Below are 23099 nucleotides of genomic sequence, written 5' to 3' on the forward strand. Positions count from 1 at the left end.
CTGTAAATTCTCCCCTCCTTGTTCTTTTGATTTCCAAAAGTTGGAACAGAAGGAGCCAAGTAAAGAGTGCTCATCTCCTTTGAAAGCTCAGTTTTAGGTGTCTGGAAGTGTGCAGATGTAACCAAAATGAGAAGAAGGGAGGGATGGATAGATAGCTCGAGGAGAGGAATGTGGATGTTTTTGTTCTGAGTGAAATACAGGCAAATGGGAATGGGGAAGAATGGTTTGAGAATGTCTTAAAGTCTTTTGTACAACTCCTTTTCCAAAAGGAGGAGTTGTGAGAATGTGTGCAAGAATGGTAGGGGGTGAGCCTTAGACAGGTGTGGGTGAAAATAGAATTGGATTACGAGAGTGGGTGATTATAAGTACTTTTGCACTTATGCATATTCATATACCTCCGTGTTGTACAGGTAGGTTCAGTAAATTGCTATCTGCTGGCTGTGTGAGCCTGATGGGAAATGACCGGTGTACACCCCGTTGCTCACCAACATGAGATGAAGGGTATTTGAGTACATAGTATTCGAAGTCATTTCCCTATTGGGGCAATCATAGCCTAGTGGTAGCGCCCCCGTCTGTTGCACAGGGGTCCCAGGTTCAATCCTGGCTGTTGGAGGATTGTATATTCTATGAAGGTGTGCATTCATATGCACTTTGTTCATATTTATATACCTCCGTTTTTGATGGTTAGGTTAGGTAAAATGCTATCTGCTGGTTGTGTGAGCCCGATGGGAAATGACCAGTGTAGACCCCGTTGCTCACCAACGTGAGATGAAGGGTATTTGAGTACATAGTATTCGAATAGTCATTTCCCTATTAGGGCCGATCATAGCCTAGCGGTAGCGCTCCCGCCTGTTGCACAGGGGTCCCGGGTTCAGTCCTGGTTCAGCGCTGGTGGCGGATTCATGTGAGAAACTGCAGAAGCTGGTGACGGAGTTTGGTAAAGTGTGTGGAAGAAGAAAGTTAAGAGTAAATGTCAATAAGAGCAAGGTTATTAGGTACAGTAGGGTTGAGGGTCAAGTTAATTGGGAGGTGAGTTTGAATGGTGAGAGGCTGGAGGAAGTGAAGTGTTTTAGATATCTGGGAGTGGATCTGTCAGCGGATGGAACCATGGAAGCGGAAGTGGATCATAGGGTGGGGGAGGGGGCGAAAATTTTGGGAGCCTTGAAAAATGTGTGGAAGTCGAGAACATTATCCCGGAAAGCAAAAATGGGTATGTTTGAAGGAATAGTAGTTCCAACAATGTTGTATGGTTGCGAGGCGTGGGCTATGGATAGAGTTGTGCGTAGGAGGATGGATGTGCTGGAAATGAGATGTTTGAGGACAATGTGTGGTGTGAGGTGGTTTGATCGAGTAAGTAACGTAAGGGTAAGAGAGATGTGTGGAAATAAAAAGAGCGTGGTTGAGAGAGCAGAAGAGGGTGTTTTGAAATGGTTTGGGCACATGGAGAGAATGAGTGAGGAAAGATTGACCAAGAGGATATATGTGTCGGAGGTGGAGGGAACGAGGAGAAGAGGGAGACCAAATTGGAGGTGGAAAGATGGAGTGAAAAGGATTTTGTGTGATCGGGGCCTGAACATGCAGGAGGGTGAAAGGAGGGCAAGGAATAGAGTGAATTGGAGCGATGTGGTATACAGGGGTTGACGTGCTGTCAGTGGATTGAATCAAGGCATGTGAAGCGTCTGGGGTAAACCATGGAAAGCTGTGTAGGTATGTATATTTGCGTGTGTGGATGTGTGTATGTACATGTGTATGGGGGGGGGTTGGGCCATTTCTTTCGTCTGTTTCCTTGCGCTACCTCGCAGACGCGGGAGACAGCGACAAAGTATAAAAAAAAAAAAAAAAAAAAAAAAAAAGTGTATATATGTATGTCTGTGTGTGTGTGTATGTTTATGTATGTATATGTTGATATGTATATGTATGTATATGTACATATATGGGCATTTATGTTTATACGAGTGGATGTGCCATTTCTCGTCTGTTTCCTCGTATTACCTCGTTGATGCAGGAAACAGCAATTATGTATAATAAAAAAGAAGATAATGTATATATACAGCTGAAAAATCATCAGTCTTTAAATTCAGCCTTTAACATGATGATATCAGATAAAGGTTTTTAGAAATCAGTTAGTAGTTATTATTCTCTTGTTGTAGTAATGAAAAACTGTGAAACATTTCTCTCCAAATACAGGGAGTTCCATCGCCAAAATTCTCAGAAGATTAGCAAGTTAAACAAAGCTTTATTGACCCACCACATGAATGCAGAGAGAGAAAAACAGAAGGAACAGGAACGCATTGAGAAAGAGCGGTTGCGTCGTCTCATGCTGGAGGATGAAGAAGGCTATCGTAAGCTGATTGATGAGAAGAAGGATAAACGCTTAGCTTACCTACTTACTCAAACAGATGAGTTCATTGCCAATTTAACTGAGATGGTTAAAGCACACAAAGAGGATCAGCGACTGAAACACCGAGAGGAGCGAAGGAAGGCAGTGAGTCATTTTACAGTGCATTGTAATTGTTGAAGTTAAGTCAAAATGTGCTTGAGAAAATCTTTTGGACATAGATAATGTAGTAGTTGTATAGAACTGGTTGCTTCAGTTTCAAATTAAACCGAGAATATGGGGAGTACTGGAATGATAAGTGAATTAAGTTAGTATTCATAACATAACTGTGGTGTCATTGGCTTTTAGGTAAAATCCAGATGTTTGCTAAATGGGTAACCTCAAAACACAACATGGTACATTTACCATATCCATTCCATGTACAGGTGTACAGTACTGTTACCTATACACATCCCATGTAACCTGTACTACCTAGATAAGGTATATGCACTTTTTATGTCCTAAACACTTGTACATATTCTTTAATAGAAAGACAAACAGGAGAATATAGGTAACAAACATACAATGTTCTTATGTATACTTGTTTATGGCATCCTGTATACATCCCATTACCGTAAATGCAAAGTACTGGTATTACCCTGTTTCCCTGTCATAAAGTACGTTAGTCCCATACATCCTCCATATGAAGGCATTTCATCAGGATGAGATACTGTGGCTTTGAACTTGCTTGAGTTAGTTGTGTTGTTAGGACAGTTAAAGCCTCCTCCATCACCCCTTGTAGTCTGTCATCATGGTAATCCCAGAGAGTCTTGCCTGCTCTCTGGGTTACAGCAGTATCACATACTCCTGCTATGGCATTGAGGTGATGCCTCATTGTAGCTTTGAGGATGCTGAAGCAGTTCTCTATGAGGTTCAGAAATGGTGAATGTGGTGGGCATGGACTGCACAGCATCACAATGACACGGAGCATTATCCATGATGACAATGACATCTTCATCACTCAAAATAATAGCCAGGGATGTTAGGAAATGTATTAAAACCTCCTTGTCAACACTTTGGATATGAATTTCATGATGAATTAATGCACCAGTGTTGGGGATAGTGGCTATCAGCATTAGATTACCACCTGGCTGTCCCCCTACAGTTCGTATGATGTGCTTACCCCATGCTGCATGGCCATAACTACAGATTATATGCATTTACGTCCACATAAACACAGTGTTGTTGGAGCCCTGTCTCATACATGCAGTGAGCATACTACGCTTGAGCATCTTTCACTGCACATGAATCCTGGTCTTGTGTAATATTTGCACATTTCTTAATGGCTATAAAAGCACCATATAATGCTCCTGCCACTGTGTGTAGTGTCACTTACCTGGTGCTTTGTGGGGAAAGTTTCTCATAGTGCTTGGTTTATTTCCTTTAAGGTGATTGTTGGGATGTTCTCAATTATCATTATCAGGAAGTCCAGGGATTCGTCATTAACCTTGTGTTGTCTGCCTACATGGTCATGGCTGTCATGTCTGTGCCCCTTTCTTTGGTAATTTTGATGCCATAAGCGGTTGTCCTTTGAATGCCCAGGTCAGCTAGGGTGATGGGGAAGTCCTAGTTCACCTCATTTTTTGCAATTATCGTTCTCTTATCCTCCTCCAGCATATGGGTGTTGTGACAAGACATACAGTAGGTTCATGAGGGAGGGCACTTGTACACTGTTCTGATGGTGGATATGGGCCACACAACATAAATGCCCCTGGTAATAACAGTACCAGTGCATCATTATCACAACTGTGTGCCAGTATTGGGAATAGGTACAGAGTATCTGTCAACAAACAGGACCTGTACCATTTGTTGGTGTACAGTTGTATATACATACTATATCTAAATGGACATCAGACTACCTTTCATTACATAGGATACTTTGCGATAACAATCATGTTGTGGTATATGACAGCTGTGGGTACCATCTATGGATCGAGGATATACGAGATCAAAATTCGTGTTGTACTATGAGATTACATGTTTTGTAATTGCTGCACTAATGGTATTCATTAGGATTGTCATTTGTCCAACTACTCTGAACTTTGTCCCATGCTATTATACTGATGTAGTATTCTCTCAATCTGTTTCAAACAACGTTACATTGTTTCAGAGCTCTGAATGTTGTCGTAAATCACCAAAAAGTTGTCTGACTGTAGTGCGAAAAGGTGTATTTCTTGGATGGTGGTTTCCAAAAGTTTTACCACCTACAGGCATTAAGCAAATTGCACAATGATTTCTGGGCGATGAGTTATTTTGAATATCAGTATTACATTGGCATACTTTCATTCATTTGGAATTTTTTCCATAGTGGCTTATTTAAAAGGGCTGTCAAGGGCTTTATCTCATTTTTCACTGCTTGTACCAGCTTCTTTGGCGGGTGCTATATATATGGGTGTGGAACCAGATTTTGTCTGCTTGAGGTTACACTTCGAGTGAAAAGTCACCTTTCTGCAAAGCGTATCATTGGGATTACAGTTTTGTTAAAAAACTCAATCCAAAGGGGTCTGTATTTCCCTTTTATTGGAAGTAGCTTATCCTTGAGCTGCAGGAGCCTTGAGAAATGTTCTGCATAACCCTAGAAGTTTCATAAAGATTGGTCCTCTAGTAATTATGAATATATTGGAAATACACATGCAGTAGTAAGAGGAGTATGGATGAGAGAGCTGAAGAGGTTATCTTGAAATGGTTTGGATATAAAGGGAGGATGAGTGTGGAAAGGATGACTAAGAGGGTATACATATCAAAAGTGGTAGGAAACCAAGGGGGAAGCAAGGAAGAGGTGGAAGGATGGAGTGAAAGATGTTTTGATAACTCAAGCCTGAAAATGCAGGAGGGTGTGAGGTGTGCAAGGGATAGTGTATTGGAGCAATGTGGTGTACAGGGGATGACCTGCTGTCCATGGGCTGTACCAGGGCATGTGAAGCATTTGGGGAAAACCATGGAAAGATCTGTGAGGCTTGATTGTGGAGAGGGGGCTCTGGTTTCAGTGCATTATATATGTCACCTAGAGAGTGAATGTGAGTGAATGAGGCTCTTATCTTTGTCCTTGATGCTACCTTGTTTATGCAGATGATGAACACCTGTGAAAAAGAAGTGTGATATGTAAAATGGCCATTATTATAACATTCAGTTGCCATCTAAGGCTTTAAGCCATCAGAAAGAAATTATACTTTGGATTTTTGCCTGAGTTATGCCCTTTACAAAAGTAATTAATGTGCAACTTAATCTGGCTCATAACTTGAAAGTGATTCCTCATTTGGTCATCACATTTATATAGCTGGTTTTGATATTTTGCTTACAATAATTCCATCCATTCTTATTTTTACTCCTGATAACTGCCTTCACTCCCTTCGTTGTAATTTCAAATATTTATGCTTCTTGTTAAACAGCGTGAGGAGCGGCGTCGTGCTCGTGAGGCTGCTTCAGTGAATGGTGAAGAAGGTGATAGTAATAAGAAGCATATTCCTGTGATGGAATCTGCAACTGGGGCTATTGTTAGTGGTGTCCAAGCTCCTACTGCAGATAATCTTGAAGACTTTTTGGCTGCCAATCCAGGCTGGGAGATTCTTCCAGAAGAAGATACAGACTCCTCTGATGAGGAAGATATGAAACAAGAAGGAGAACCTGAAAAAGAGAGTGAGTATTGTAAAATACAAGGGTGTATTTCTGTTATGCAGCCTGTTCTGTGAACATTGAGAGAACACTTCATGGTAATACACCGGTTAAGATTTGTTTATCCTCATAGTCAGTGAGGAGGCAGCAACCTTTATCATCCTTTGTAAGTGGCTCATTTGTTGTCCACAGCATAATTCTCTTATGAATGGGTCCATTTATGGTCAGTCAACAACTGCCACCAGACTGATGTAACTAGGCCTACTTCTTATTGGCTGCTTGTAGGCCACCCATATTTTTAGGTTGTTCTCATGACTCCTACATGTGCTGCTTGGCTTGTCCTTCTGCTGGCATCTATGGATCAGTATCCCATTCTTTGTTTTTGATTATTTGTTTTTACTTTAACTTTGTATTTTTTTAATTTATTATACTTGAGCTGTCTCCTGCATCAGCGAGGTAGTGCCAGAAAGCGGATGAAGAATGGCCCATCCACTCATTATTTATTTTTATTATACTTAGTTGCTGTCTCCCACATAAGCGAGGTAGCGCAAGGAAACAGACGAAAGAATGGCCCAACCAACCCACATACACATGTATATACATAAACGCCCACACACGCACATAAACTCATATATATATTATTTTATTTATTATTTATTTTGCTTTGGGAGTGGATTTGGCATTGTATGGAACCATGGAAGCAGAAGTGAGTCACAGGGTAGGGAAGGGGGCAAAGGTTCTGGGAGCGTTGAAGAATGTGTGGAAGGTGACAACATTATCTCAGAGAGCAAAAATGGGTATGTTTGAAGGAATAGTGGTTCCACTTATGTTATATGGTTGCGAGGCATGGGCTATAGATTGGGTTGTGCGGAGCAGGGTGGATTTGCGGGAAATGAGGTGTTTAAGGACAATATGTGGTGTGAGATGGTTTGATCGAGTAAGTAATGAAAGTGTAAGAGAGATGTGTGGTAATAAAAAGAGTGTGGTTGAGAGAGAAGAGGGTGTGTTGAAATGGTTTGGTTACATGGAGAGGATGAATGAGGAAAGATTGACAATGAGGATATATGTGTCAGAGGTAGAGGGAATGAGGAGAAGCGGGAGACCAAATTGGAGGTGGAAGGATGGAGTGTAAAAGATTATTAGCGATCGGTGCCTGAACATACAGGAGGTTGAAAGGCTTGCAAGGAGTAGAGTGAATTGGAACGATGTGTTATACCAGAGTGGACGTGCTGTCAGTGGATTGAACCAGGGCATTTGAAGCGTCTGGGGTAAACTATGGAAAGTTTTGTGTGGTCTGGATGTGGAAAAGGAGCTGTGGTTTCTTTGCTTACACGTGACAGGTAGAGACTGAGTGTAAACGAATGTGGCCTTGTTTTGTCTTTTCCTAGCACTACCTCATGCTCGTGTGTGTGTGTGTGTGTATGTGTTTGTTTGTGGGGTGGGTGGTGGGGATGCTATTTCATGTTTGGTGGGGTGGCAACAGGAATGGATGAAGGGTGCAAGTGTGAATATGTACATGTGTATATATATTTATATGTGTGTGTGTATGTATATGTTGAAATGTATAAGTATGTATATGTGCGTGTTTGGGCATTAATGTATATGCATATGTATGTGAGTGGGTTGGGCCATTCTTTCGTCTGTTTCCTTGCGTTGCCTCGCTAAGGTGGGAGACTGACAAAAAAAAAAAAATGATTGAGAGGGTGGTGGCATGTACAGAGCATCAGATTGGGGAAGAGCAGTGTGGTTTGAAGTGGTAGAGGATGTGTGGATCAGGTGTTTGCTTTGAAGAATGTATGTGAGAAATACTTAGAAAAGCGAATGGATTTGTATGTAGCATTTATGGATCTGGAGAAGGCATATGATAGAGTTGGTAGAGATGCTCTGTGGAAGGTATTAAGAATATATGGTGTGGGAGGCAAGTTGTTAGAAGCAGTGAAAAGTTTTTATCGAGGATGTAAGGCATGTGTATGAGTAGGAAGAGAGGAAAGTGATTGGTTCTCCTTGAATGTCTGTTTGCGGCAGGGGTGTGTGATGTCTCCATGGTTGTTTAATTTGTTTATGGATAGGGTTGTTAGGGAGGTGAATGCAATAGTTTTGAAGAGAGGTGCAAGTATGCAGTCTGTTGTGGATGAGAGGGCTTGGGAAGTGAGTCAGTTGTTGTTCGCTGATGATACAGCGCTGGTGGCTGATTCGTGTGAGTAACTGCAGAAGCTGGTGACTGAGTTTGGTAAAGTGTGTGAAAGAAGAAAGCTGAGAGTAAATGTGAATAAGAGCAAGGTTATTAGGTACAGTAAGGTTGAGGGATAAGTCAATTATGAGGTAAGTTTGAATGGAGAAAAAACTGGAGGAAGTGAAGTGTTTTAGATATCTGGGAGTGGATTTGGCAGTGGATGGAAGTGAGTAACAGGTGGGGAAGGGGCCGAAAGTTCTGGGAACGTTGAAAAATGTGTGGAAGTCGAGAACATTATCTCGTAAAGCAAAAATGGATATGATTGAAGGAATAGTGGTTCCAACAATGTAGATAACACCAGGAGTCTTTCTTTAGAAGGGGTCTGGGGCAGTTATAAATAAAATAAAGCTGATTTGATATGATACAGAGAACTTAGTAGGTCCCCTGCACATGGATGTCACACTGATTATGAGCATTTCCTTTTTTAAATGGATTGCAGTCACTATAAGTTGGCTTAACCTAGGTCTTCCACAAGTGTATTTTCGTGAGAAGGCAGCTTGCACCTTATCCTCCTCAATAATATTTCATTGAAGGAAATCAGGAAGATATTGACACCCTCTTCCACCTTCATTAAGTGGTACCTTAGTTTTCTGGTGAAGGCATACCTAATGGTTTTAGGTTTTCCTCCTTCAGGAGAATTGGTTTTCAGAGTTTCTGCAATTCACCCTTGAAGAAGTAGCTTTGAGGTTGGTTTTAAAGTAAAGGCTCTTTTTCCAATTCTAAGAGGACAGAGGACAGGATGTGAAGGATAGAAGAAATACAGGTTTTGAAGGATGAAAAGTTTTCTTTCCAAAGTGGTGTCCCATGAACAGTTTTTCCTTGTTAATTATTCACCCTTTCTGCCACTTCCCCTTCTTTTTTCAAAAATCTAATATTCGCATACCTTCTTTGACTATCTTGGTGCTGATGATATAAGAAATGTATCTGCTTTGAATAGTAGGTTGGAGGCAGGTATGGCAATTCCAGCCTGGTGGTGGATGCTGATCAACAAGAGTAGACCTGTTTGGATGAGAAGTATGTTGTTGAGTTGTTCACGGAGTTTGAGCTAGGCTACTTTCTCCTTACTGAATTTGAGGCTGAACAAGCCTTTGCTAGAATGTCATTTAGAGATATTTTCTCAGTGCTTGTGGAATCTGCTTTAGAGATAAATATTTTTCAGACCTTAAAACCTGCATGTTCCTGTTCAGTGTTTTGTTGCCAAGGTTGGGAAGACATAAGGCTTGATAAGTTGTGAAGTGCAGTGCCACATTCATATTGGTTTTATTTTATTTATTTTTTGCTCTTAGTGCATTTATATTGAACTTGGAAACATGAAACCTGTGTTTTTACTTAAGTTGTAGAATGTAGTTAAAGTTACAGTGCCTTCTCTTTATGGACCTTAAATTTTTTTTTGGAAAATTTGCTATGATATAAAATGCCAAAATTTATGTCATGATATCCTTCTTAAGAATACATTTTTGTTATACATTTCTCAGTCTTCATGAAAGTGGATGAATAAGTGTGAATTTTTTGGGGAAAACTATAGATATCTGATTTGACCTAAGTTTTCAAATTGAGGCAAGTTATGAAGATGTCAGATTTTTAAGAAGTAGCACTGCATGTGGACAATATTTAGATACTTTAGCTAACTTTAAGCATGTAGACTTGCTTGTCATTTTTTTCATATGCATAATTACCAAACTGGCTGGTGATGTATTGAAGAATCCTGCAACATTGTGTTAAAGTACTTAGCCTATCATAATTTTGTAGTGGAAATTTGCTTCAGTATGTCAAGTTATTGTACTATTCCTTAAAATCCATATTTTATTTTCTGTCCACTAAACCTCCTGCTACAGTCCAAGGGATTGTATATTTATCTTGTCAGCAAGAGTTAAATTTGGGTTGTGATTTTCAGCAGAACTGTTCTTTGTAACAGAAAAACCAGAAGATCAGAAAGAAGTCAAGCTGAATGCAGATGGTAATCCAAAGGAGGTATTAAAGAAAGCCAAGGTAGAAGATGATGAATACAAGAATACTTCGGGAGAGAAGAATTATTATTCTATAGCTCACACAATTAAGGAAACAGTAACAGAGCAAGCAAAGATGATGGTCAATGGGAAGCTTAAGGAGTACCAGGTCAAGGTTAGTCAGCACCTGGTAATACAGTGTGGTTATTTTTTGAGTACTTGAGTTTGGAGCAAAAGACTGAGGTGATGTACTGTATTTCATCTTGATGTTTTTCCTCTTTTTTTTGAAAATTTAGTGTAGAGCACCTCTCAAGTTTTAAAGATAATGAAAGGAAATGATTTATTAATATCTGTGAAATTGCTCTTTCTTGTCCTCTTCTTCAGTGTACCAGTTCTCCTAATCCAATTTCTTGTAAATTCCCTTCTCTTCATACCAGTTTTCCCTGTCTTATATATGGAAAGGTCTGTGGGGCCTGGATGTGGTTAGGGAGTTGAGGTTTCAGTGCATTACACATGACAGCTAGAGGATGAGTGTGAACGAATGTGGCCTTTTTTGTCTGTATTCCTGGTGCTTCCTCGCTGAATCAAGGGGTAGTGATGCTCTTTCCTGTGGGGCGGGATAGTGCCATGAATGGATTGAAGGCAAGCAAGTATATGTACATGTGTATATATGTATATGTCTGTGTATATGTATGTATATGTGTATATGTGGATAGGTAGTATGTTTGAGGAAAGGAACCTGGATGTTTTGGCTCTGAGTGAAATGAAGCTCAAGGGTAAAGGGGAAGAGTGGTTTGGGAATGTCATGGGGGTAAAGTCAGGAGTTAGTGAGAGGACAAAAGCAGGGGGAAGGAGTGGTGGGAGTATGTGATAGAGTGTAAGAAAGTAAACTCCAGATTGATATGGGTAAAACTGAAAGTGGATGGAGAGAGATGGGTGATTATTGGTGCATATGCACCTGGGCATGAGAAGAAAGATCATGAGAGGCAAGTGTTTTGGGAGCAGCTGAGTGAGTGTGTTAGTAGTTTTGATGCACGAGACTGGATTATAGTGATGGGAGATTTGAATGCAAAGGTGAGTAATGTGGCAGTTGAGGGAATAATTGGTGTGCATGGAGTGTTCAGTGTTGTAAATGGAAATGGTGAAGAGCTTGTAGATTTTTGTGCTGAAAAAGGACTGGTGATTGGGAATACCTGGTTTAAAAAGAAAGATACACATAAGTATACGTTCTGTGGGCCTGGATGTGGAAAGGGAGCTGTGGTTTCGGTGCTTTATTACATGACAGCTAGAGACTGAGTGTGAATGAATGGGGCCTTTGTTGTCTTTTCCTAGTACTACCTCGCACAAATGAGGGGGAGGGGGTTGTTATTCCATGTGTGGCGAGGTGGCGATGGGAATAAATAAAGGCAGACAGTATGAATTATGTACATGTGTATATATGTATATGTCTGTGTGTGTATATATATGTGTACATTGAGATGTATAGGTATGTATATTTGCGTGTGTGGACATGTATGTATATACATGTGTATGTGGGTGGGTTGGGCCATTCTTTCGTCTGTTTCCTTGCGCTACCTCGCTAACGTGGGAGACAGCGACAAAGCAAAATAGATAATGAATAAATGTAAGTAAGAGAGATGGCCAGAGAGCAGTATTGGATTACATGTTAATTGATAGGCGCGTGAAAGAGAGACTTTTGGATGTTAATGTGCTGAGAGGTGCAACTGGAGGGATGTCTGATCATTATCTTGTGGAGGCAAAGGTGAAGATTTGTAGAGGTTTTCAGAAAAGAAGAGAGAATGTTGGGGTGAAGAGAGTGGTGAGAGTAAGTGAGCTTGGGAAGGAGACTTGTGTGAGGAAGTACCTGGAGAGACTGAGGACAGAATGGAAAAAGGTGAGAACAAAGGACGTAAGGGGAGTGGGGGAGGAATGGGATGTACTTAGGGAAGCAGTGACGGCTTGTGCAAAAGATGCTTGTGGCATGAGAAGCATGGGAGGTGGGCAGATTAGAAAGGGTAGTGAGTGGTGAGATGAAGAAGTAAGATTATTAGTGAAAGAGAAGAGAGAGGCATTTGGACAATTTTTGCAGGGAAATAATGCAAATGAGTGGGAGATGTATAAAAGAAAGAGGGAGGAAGTCAAGAGAAAGGTGCAAGAGGTGAAAAAGAGGGCAAATGAGAGTTGGGGTGAGAGAATATCATTAAATTTTCAGGAGAATAAAAAGATGTTTTGGAAGGAGGTAAATAAAGTGCCTAAGACAAGGAAACAAATGGGAACATCAGTGAAGAGGGCTAATGGGGAGGTGATAACAAGTAGTGGTGATGTGAGAAGGAGATGGAGTGAGTATTTTGAAGGTGTGTTGAATGTGTTATAGTGGCTGATATAGGGTGTTTTGGTCAAAGTAGTGTGCGAAGTGGGAGGGTTAGGAAGAATGATTTGTTAGAGAAGAGGTAGTAAAACCCTTGCGGAAGATGAAAGCCGGCAAGGCAGTGGTTTTAGATGGTATTACAGTGGAATTTATTAAAAAAGGGGGTAACTGTATTGTTGACCGGTTGGTAAGGATATTCAGTGTATGTATGGCTCCTGGTGAAGTGCATGAGGATTGGCAGAATGCATGCATATTGCCATTGTGCAAAGGCAGAGGGGTTAAAGGTGATTGTTCAAATTACAGAGGTATAAGTTTGTTGAGTATTCCTGGTAAATTATATGGGAGGGTATTGATTGAGAGGTTATCCCTGGGGATAGGGGAGAAAGAATACTTCCCACGAATTCCTCATGTGTCGTAGAAGGCGACTAAAGGGGATGGTATTTTGACTTTCGAAGCGGGGAGTGCTCATCCTCTTCGAAGGCTCAGACTGGGGTGTCTAAATGTGTGTGGATGTAACCAAGATGAGAAAAAAGGAGAGATAGGTAGTATGTTTGAGGAAAGGAACCTGGATGTTTTGGCTCTGAGTGAAACGAAGCTCAAGGGTAAAGGGGAAAAGTGGTTTGGGAATGTCTTGGGAGTAAAGTCCGGGGTTAGTGAGAGGACAAGAGCAAGGGAAGGAGTAGCACTACTCCTGAAACAGGAGTGGTGGGAGTATGTGATAGGGTGTAAGAAAGTAAACTCTAGATTGATATGGGTAAAATTGAAAGTTGATGGAGAGAGATGGATGATTATTGGTGCATATGCACCTGGGCATGAGAAGAAAGATCATGAGAGGCAAGTGTTTTGGAGCAGCTGAGTGAGTGTGTTAATAGTTTTGATGCACGAGACCAGGTTATAGTGATGGGTGATTTGAATGCAAAGGAGAGTAATGTGGCAGTTTAGGGAATAATTGGTGTACATGGGGTGTTCAGTGTTGTAAATAGAAATGGTGAAGAGCTTATAGATTTATGTGCTGAAAAAGGACTGGTGATTGGGAATACCTGGTTTAATAAGAAAGATATACATAAGTATACGTATGTAAGTAGGAGAGATGGCCAGAGAGCGTTATTGGATTATGTGTTAATTGATAGGTGCGCGAAAGAGAGACTTTTCGATGTTAATGTGCTGAAAGGTGCAACTGGAGGGATGTCTGATCATGATCTTGTGGAGGTGAAGGTGAAGATTTGTAGAGGTTTTCAGAAAAGAAGAGAGAATGTTGGGGTGAAAAGAATGGTGAGAGTAATGAGCTTGGGAAGGAGACATGTGTGAGTGAGGAAATACCAGGAGAGACTGAGTACAGAGTGGAAAAAGGTGAGAACTAAGGAGGTAATGGGAGCGGGGAAGGAATGGGATGTATTTAGGGAAGCAGTGATGGCTTGTGCAAAAGATGCTTGTGGCGTGGGAGGTGGGTTGATTAGAAAGGGTAGTGAGTGGTGGGATGAAGAAGTAAGATTATTAGTGAAAATGAAGAGAGAGGCATTTGGACAATTTTTGCAAGGAAATAATGCAAATGAGTGGGAGATGTATAAAAGAAAGAGGCAGGAGGTCAAGAGAATGGTGCAAGAGGTGAAAAAGAGGGCAAATGAGAGTTGGGGTGAGAGAGTATCATTAAATTTTCGGGAGAATAAAAAGATATTTTGGAAGGAAGTAAATAAAGTGCGTAAGACAAGGGAACAAATGGGAACTTTAGTGAAGGGGGCTAATGGGGAGGTGATAACAAGTAGTGGTGATGTGAGAAGGAGATGGAGTGAGTATTTTGAAGGTTTGTTGAATGTGTTTGATGATAGAGTGGCAGATGTAGGGTCTTTTGGTCGAGGTGGTGTGCAAAGTGAGAGGGTTAGGGAAAATGATTTGGTAAACAGAGAAGAGGTAGTAAAAGCTTTGCAGAAGATGAAAGTTGGCAAGGCAATGGGTTTGGATAGTATTGCAGTAGAATTTATTAAAAAAGGGGGTGACAGTATTGTTGACTGGTTGGTAAGGTTATTTAATGTATGTATGACTCATGGTGAGGTGCCTGAGGATTGGTGGAATGCTTGTATAGTGCCATTGTACAAAGGCAAAGGGGATAAGATAAGAGTGAGTGCTCAAATTACAGAGGTATAAGTTTGTTGAGTATTCCTGGGAAATTATATGGGAGGGCATTGACTGAGAGGGTGAAGGCATGTATAGAGCATCAGATTGGGGAAGAACAGTGTGGTTTCAGAAGTGGAAGAGGATGTGTGGATCAGGTGTTTGCTTTGAAGAATGTATGTGAGAAATACTTAGAAAAGCAAATGGATTTGTATGTAGCATTTATGGATCTGGAGAAGGCATATGATAGAGTTGATAGAGATGCTCTGTGGAAGGTATTAAAATATATGGTGTGGGAGGCAAGTTGTTAGAAGCAGTGAAAAGTTTTTATCAAAGATGTAAGGCATTTTACGTGTAGGAAGAGAGGAAAGTGATTGGTTCTCTGTGAATGTCTGTTTGCGGCAGGGGTGTGTGATGTCTCCATGGTTGTTTAATTTGTTTATGGATGGGGTTGTTTGGGAGATGAATGCAAGAGTTTTGGAAAGAGGGGCAAGAATGCAGTCTGTTGTGGATGAGAGGGCTTGGGAAGTGAGTCAGTTGTTGTTCGCTGATGATACAGCGCTGGTGGCTGATTCGTGTGAGTAACTGCAGAAGCTGGTGACTGAGTTTGGTAAAGTGTGTGAAAGAAGAAAGCTGAGAGTAAATGTGAATAAGAGCAAGGTTATTAGGTACAGTAAGGTTGAGGGATAAGTCAATTATGAGGTAAGTTTGAATGGAGAAAAACTGGAGGAAGTGAAGAGTTTTAGGTATCTGGGAGTGGATTTGGCAGCGGATGGAACCATGGAAGTGGAAGTGAATCATAGGATGGGGGAGGGGGCGAAAGTTCTGGGAACGTTGAAAAATGTGTGGAAGTCGAGAACATTATCTTGGAAAGGATAAATGGGTATGTTTGAAGGAATAGTGGTTCCAACAATGTTATATGATTGTGAGGCATGGGCTATGGATAGAGTTGTGCAGAGGAGGGTGGATGTGCTGGAAATGAGATGTTTGATGTTTGAGTACAATGTGTGGTGTGAGATGGTTTGATCGAGTAAGCAATGATAAGGTAAGAGAGATGTGTGGTAATAAAAAGAGTGTGGTTGAGAGATCAGAAGAGGGTGTTTTGAAATGGTTTGGTCACATAGAGAGAATGAATGAGGAAAGATTGACCAAGAGGATATATGTGTCGGAGGTGGAGGGAACGAGGAGAAGTGGGAGACCAAATTGGAGGTGGAAAGATGGATTGAAAAAGATTTTGTGTGATCGGGGCCTGAACATGCTGGAGGGTGAAAGATGTGCAAGGAATAGAGTGAACTGGAATGATGTAGTATACCGGGGTCAATGTGCTGTCAGTGGATTGAACCAGGGCATGTGAAGTGTCTGGGGTAAACCATGGAATGTTCTGTGGGGCCTGGATGTGGAAAGGGAGCTGTGGTTTCGGTGCATTATTACATGACAGCTAGAGACTGAGTGTGAACGAATGAGGCATTTGTTGTCTTTTCCTATCGCTACCTCGCACACATGAGGGGGGAGGGGGGGAGGGGGTCGTTTCAAGTGTGATGGGGTGGCGATGGGAATGAATAAAGGCAGACAGTATGAATTATGTACATGTGTATGTCTGTTGTGTACATGTATATGTCTGTGTGTGTATATATATTTTTTTTTTTTTTTTATTATACTTTGTCGCTGTCTCCCGCGTTTGCGAGGTAGCGCAAGGAAACAGACGAAAGAAATGGCCCAACCCCCCCCATACACATGTATATACAAACGTCCACACACGCAAATATACATACCTACACAGCTTTCCATGGTTTACCCCAGACGCTTCACATGCCTTGATTCAATCCACTGACAGCACGTCAACCCTGGTATACCACATCGCTCCAATTCACTCTATTCCTTGCCCTCCTTTCACCCTCCTGCATGTTCAGGCCCCGATCACACAAAATCTTTTTCACTCCATCTTTCCACCTCCAATTTGGTCTCCCTCTTCTCCTCGTTCCCTCCACCTCCGACACATATATCCTCTTGGTCAATCTTTCCTCACTCATTCTCTCCATGTGCCCAAACCACTTCAAAACACCCTCTTCTGCTCTCTCAACCACGCTCTTTTTATTTCCACACATCTCTCTTACCCTTATATATATATATATATATATATATATATATATATATATATATATATATGTGAGTATTCCTGGTAAATTATATGGGAGGGTATTGATCGAGAGGGTGAAGGCATGTACAGAGCATCAGATTGGGGAAGAGCAGTGCGGTTTCAGAAGTGGTAGAGGATGTGTGGATCAGGTGTTTGCTTTGAAGAATGTATGTGAGAAATACTTAGAAAAGCGAATGGATTTGTATGTAGCATTTATGGATCTGGAGAAGGCATATGATAGAGTTGATAGAGATGCTCTGTGGAAGGTATTAAGAATATATGGTGTGGGAGGCAAGTTGTTAGAAGCAGTGAAAAGTTTTTATCGAGGATGTAAGGCATGTGTACGTGTAGGAAGAGAGGAAAGTGATTGGTTCTCAGTGAATGTAGGTTTGCGGCAGGGGTGTGTGATGTCTCCATGGTTGTTTAATTTGTTTATGGATGGGGTTGTAAGGGAGGTAAATGCAAGAGTCCTGGAAAGAGGGGCAAGTATGAAGTCTGTTGGGGATGAGAGAGCTTGGGAAGTGAGTCAGTTGTTGTTCGCTGATGATACAGCGCTGGTGGCTGATTCATGTGAGAAACTGCAGAAGCTGGTGACTGAGTTTGGTAAAGTGTGTGGAAGAAGAAAGTTGAGAGTAAATGTGAATAAGAGCAAGGTTATTAGGTACAGTAGGGGTGAGGGTCAAGTCAATTGGGAGGTGAGTTTGAATGGAGAAAAACTGGAGGAAGTGAAGTGTTTTAGATATCTGGGAGTGGATCTGTCAGCGGATGGAACCATGGAAGCGGAAGTGGATCATAGGGTGGGGGAGGGGGCGAAAATTTTGGGAGCCTTGAAAAATGTGTGGAAGTCGAGAACATTATCTCGGAAAGCGAAAATGGGTATGTTTGAGGGAATAGTGGTTCCAACAATGTTGTATGGTTGCGAGGCGTGGGCTATGGATAGAGATGTGCGCAGGAGGATGGATGTGCTGGAAATGAGATGTTTGAGGACAATGTGTGGTGTGAGGTGGTTTGATCGAGTAAGTAACGTAAGGGTAAGAGAGATGTGTGGAAATAAAAAGAGCGTGGTTGAGAGAGCAGAAGAGGGTGTTTTGAAATGGTTTGGGCACATGGAGAGAATGAGTGAGGAGAGATTGACCAAGAGGATATATGTGTCGGAGGTGGAGGGAACGAGGAGAAGAGGGAGACCAAATTGGAGGTGGAAAGATGGAGTGAAAAAGATTTTGTGTGATCGGGGCCTGAACATGCAGGAGGGTGAAAGGAGGGCAAGGAATAGAGTGAATTGGAGTCATGTGGTATACAGGGGTTGACGTGCTGTCAGTGGATTGAATCAAGGCATGTGAAGCGTCTGGGGTAAACCATGGAAAGCTGTGTAGGTATGTATATTTGCGTGTGTGGACGTGTGTATGTACATGTGTATGGGGGGGGGGGGTTGGGCCATTTCTTTCGTCTGTTTCCTTGCGCTACCTCGCAAACGCGGGAGACAGCGACAAAGTATAAAAAAAAAAATATATATATATATATATATATATATATATATATATATATATATGTACATTGAGATGTATAGGTATGTATATTTGCGCGTGTGGACGTGTATGTATATACATATGTATGTGGGTGGGTTGGGCCATTTCTTTCGTCTGTTTCCTTGCGCTACCTTGCTAACATGGGAGACTGACAAAAAAAAAAAAATGATTGAGAGGGTGGTGGCATGTACAGAGCATCAGATTGGGGAAGAGCAGTGTGGTTTGAAGTGGTAGAGGATGTGTGGATCAGGTGTTTGCTTTGAAGAATGTATGTGAAAAATACTTAGAAAAACAGATGGATTTGTATGTAGCATTTATGGATCTGGAGAAAGCATATGATAGAGTTGGTAGAGATGCTCTGTGGAAGGTATTAAGAATATATGGTGTGGGAGGCAAGTTGTTAGAAGCAGTGAAAAGTTTTTATCGAGGATGTAAGGCATGTGTATGAGTAGGAAGAGAGGAAAGTGATTGGTTCTCCTTGAATGTCTGTTTGCAGCAGGGGTGTGTGATGTCTCCATGGTTGTTGAATTTGTTTATGGATAGGGTTGTTAGGGAGGTGAATGCAATAGTTTTGAAGAGAGGTGCAAGTATGCAGTCTGTTGTGGATGAGAGGGCTTGGGAAGTGAGTCTGTTGTTGTTCACTGATTCAGGTGAGAAACTGTAGAAGGTGGTGACTGAGTTTGGTAAAGTGTGTGAAGGAAGAAAGCTGACAGTAAATGTGAATAAGAGCAAGGTTATTAGGTACAGTAGGGTTGAGGGAGAAGTCAATTGGGAGATAAGTTTGAATGGAGAAAGACTGGAGGAAGTGAAGTGTTTTAGATATCTGGGAGTGGATTTGGCAGTGGATGGAAGTGAGTAACAGGGTGGGGAAGGGGCCGAAAGTTCTGGGAGCTTTGAAAATTGTGTGGAAGGCGAGAACATTATCTCGTAAAGCAAAAATGGATATGATTGAAGGAATAGTGGCTCCAACAATGTTATATGGTTGCGAGGTTGAGAGAACAGAAGATGGTGTATTGAAATGATGTGGTCACATGGAGAGAATGAGTGAGGAAAATTTACAAAGAGGATATATGTGTCAGAGGTGGAGGGAATGAGAAGTGGGAGACCAAATTGGAGGTGGAAGGATGTAGTGAAAAAGATTTTGAGTGATCAGGGCCTAAACATGTAGGAGGGTGAAAGGCATGCAAGGAACAGACTGAATTTTTAACGATGTGGTATACCGGGGTGGACGTGCTGTCAATAGATTGAACCAGGGCATGTGAAGCGTCTGGGGTAAACCATGGAAAGTTGTGTGGGGCCCTGGATTTGGAAATGGAGCTGTGGTTTTGGTGCACTATACATGACAGCTAGAGACTGAGTGTGAATGAATGTGGCCTTTGTTGTCTTTTCCTAGTGCTACCTCGGGCACATGCGGGGGTAGGGGTTTGTCGTTTCATGTGTGGCGAGTTGGTGACGGAAATGAATAAAGGCAGCAAGTATGAATGATGTACATGTGTATATACGTATATGTCTATGTATGTATATATTTATGTGTATGTTGAAATGTATAGGTATATATATGTGCGTTTGTGGACGTGCATGTATATACATGGGTATGTGGATGGCTTGGGCCATTCTTTCGTCTGTTTCCTTGTGCTACCTTGCTAATGCGGGGGACAGCGACAAAGTATGATAAAAGTAAAATGAATATGTATGTAGGGGATGGGGAGAAAGTATACTTTCCACATATTCCCTGCATTTCGTAGAAGATGACTGAAAGGGGAGGGAATGGGCTGGAGATCCTTGCCTCCTGTGTTTTTCTTTTCCAAAGAAAGGAACAGAGAATGGGGCCAAGTGAGGATATTCCCTCTAAGACTCAGTCCTGTGTTTTTAAAGCTACCTCGCTGATGTGGGGAATGGCGAATATATATGAAAAACTAAATATTTTTGCTGATAACCTGAAGGAAAATGAAGCATGATAAGTTCTCAAGTGCAGTTTCATGTAATGATCTCATCATCAGGGGAGAATCAAGAATGAGATAGAAGATATAGAACAGTCAGTATATACACTAAAGAAATGTAGCTAAGACACCATTCGTAAACAAGCATTACCGGATGGTAATGCTTGCTTATCGATGGCGTCTTAGTACCTCAGTATTGGGAAACAGTGATTTACTTAGTTGTGATATTATTTTGAAAATAGGGATCCAGACCTTACAGACCTAACATGATCTCGTTGGAAAAATTGTTGGAAAAACCTTAAGTATCTTTTTTATGACATGAATTCAGAACTCAGTTATTTACTGCTATAAAACCTTTCTTTACTATTAAATATATGGTATTATGTATGACACTTCAACTTGCTTCCCCAACTGTCCTTTTAGCCCATATTCTTTCTCGTACTGAACATAATTTTTTCTCAGTGTAAGCCTTTGCAGCATCTCAGAATGGGGAAGCAGTGACCTAGTTAAATTAGTATTGCTGAAATGCAATTTCTGCCTTTATTTCTACGTAAGTCATTCATTTCCTCCACTCAAATTCTAGAAACCCCCATGTAATCAACATCACAAATTCTGCTTCCTGAAAGCAGAGGTTAATGCATTGTTGCCATGGTTATTTTTGTTGTGATCAGCTATATCAAATTTGCAGGGGAATTATTTGTCCTTGGATGGACTACTGTACACATATCTGAGTTAGATCATCCTCCATCTCTATCATTGAGTGTTGAGTGAGAACCCTTCTGTATCATTAACCATCCTGACTTCACTTCTCTTCCATCATTCCCTTCTGTGCACTTCATTGTTGCTGCTTTCTTTTTTTCTGTTGCTCTGTTCTCATAGAGATTCTGCATATATCCATCCCCCCAAGCCTGATACCCATGGCACACATTTGGAAGAGTCTTTCCACAGTTTATATGTGGACACTGGCCATTTGAGGATCAACCACTATGATATATCCTTCTCCCCTCAAACAGCTAAGCAGTGTAAGTCTCTTCCTCCTCCTCCTCTCAATTTTCTCCATTCCAATAACCTTTTCTGCCATTGAGAGTTGGGTGTAAAAATATCTGTGAAACCCAATTGATTTGTACTTTATTTTTCTTCCACTTTTTTCTTTCACCTGAGATGTTTGTTCATGCCCACTCAGTCACTGCTTAAGAAATGCTTTATTTTTCAGGGTCTTGAGTGGTTGGTGTCCCTGTACAACAACAATCTAAATGGTATCTTGGCTGACGAGATGGGTTTGGGGAAGACAATCCAGACCATTGCTCTCATCACTTACTTGATTGAGACAAAGAAGAACAACGGGCCATATCTCATCATTGTTCCTTTGTCTACGATCTCTAATTGGGCTCTAGAATTTGAGAAGTGGGCACCTACTGTTCAGGTTAGACAGGAGCTTTTTTCATTGAAATCTATAGAATTATGCTATGAAGTGTACAGTAAGGGTAGAAAAAAAATACATTTGTTTTGAAGGCAAGAGTTGCTATTCTTTGCCCATGAAAAGGCAAGGTGTACATAAAATTTTCTGAAGTTTTTTGTGGTCACGTAAGTATACTACTGTTTGGTTGTCTTATAATCGATTGATACATAATGCACACAACACACACACACACACACACACACACACACACACACACACACACACACACACACACACACACACACACACACACACAAGCTGTGTACATCATACGTATGGCCAAAACTAGAAGTCTTCTCAAGTTTGATAACCACAACTAAAAAGCACAAAGAGCTGTTAGAAAAGGGCCAGAGGTAAACAACAAAAATTGTACCAGAAATAAGAGAACTGAGTTACATGGAAGGTTTAAAGGCTTTAAATTTGCCCACCTTGGAAAGGAGAAGAGTAAGAGGTGACCTGATAACAGCCTTTTAAGTTTTTAAAACAGATTGATTACTTAGTGAACATTTTGTCAAGACATATAGGGATAGAACAACCAGAGAACATAATCTATCTGTCTATGTCTCTGACACCTATTTGACACTTGTTCCCATTGGAAACTCCCTCAAGTAGGTGGCCATGGCAGAGGGTCTCCATAACTGGTGAACTTGTGCTGCTTCTTAGCCTTTTAGTGCCTCATCCTTAACAGGCCACTGGCAAAGGGCATCTCTAGCACAGTATTTCCAGAGGCTCCTACTTAAAGTTCCTACTGACAACTTCTGTCTAATGTTCCAACCAGAGGATATAACACTAAATTAAACCAAAAAAATTTGTTAAAAAAGATGTCAGGAAATATTTTTATAGTTTAATGGAGATGGATAAATGGAAAAAGATAATGAAGCACATTGTTTATGGAAAAAGCAAACAGAAAGTTAAGAAGTTGTATAATAGAGTGTTGGAGAGATGGGGCTCCATGATTATGAAACCCCCCTTTTGTGCAATAGAAATAGGGAACAAAGGATGCATGCTTGAGGAGCCCTCTCCACGTGAGTCTCTACCCATGTGGAAAAGTCACCAGTGTAGTACCCCAGATTCTGTTTTGGGACTATTATTATTCTCGATCATGTAAATGACTTACCTGAAGCTATTGACTTCTACTTGAATATGTTTGCAGTTGATTAAAAAGTCACGAGAGAACTGGAAAGTGAGGAGGATTGCACCAGCTTACAAGGGGACCTGAACAGACTTCAGATTTGATCTGCTTCATAGCTAATGAAATTCAACCAATCAGATGTTCAGCTATGATGATGGGACAGTGTTAAATAAGCTTTCGTTATGACTATTATCTGGCAGGAAACGAGCTTCAGGATTTTGTGTGAGAAGGACTTGGGAGTTAGCATCATGCCTAGTCTC

The 23099-nt window shown here is 41.2% G+C and overlaps 1 protein-coding gene across 5 annotated transcripts in view; it reads left to right on the plus strand.

Moving 5' to 3' along the window:
• brm (ATP-dependent helicase brm) overlaps window positions 1-23099 on the plus strand; it is a 146754-nt gene that overhangs the window by 47774 nt on the left and 75881 nt on the right. For 2 of the 5 annotated variants that reach the window (XM_071656513.1, XM_071656510.1), the window contains exons 7-10: window positions 2188-2485; window positions 5767-6013; window positions 10117-10343; window positions 21462-21671. In XM_071656513.1, the coding sequence (XP_071512614.1) occupies window positions 2188-2485; window positions 5767-6013; window positions 10117-10343; window positions 21462-21671 (982 nt within the window). The remainder of the gene's footprint in view (window positions 1-2187; window positions 2486-5766; window positions 6014-10116; window positions 10344-21461; window positions 21672-23099) is intronic. The other 3 variants (XM_071656514.1, XM_071656511.1, XM_071656512.1) reach the window with 2 other exon arrangements.

This window comes from Panulirus ornatus, chromosome 63, assembly GCF_036320965.1.
Source record: "Panulirus ornatus isolate Po-2019 chromosome 63, ASM3632096v1, whole genome shotgun sequence".
Classification (NCBI taxonomy): domain Eukaryota; kingdom Metazoa; phylum Arthropoda; class Malacostraca; order Decapoda; family Palinuridae; genus Panulirus; species Panulirus ornatus.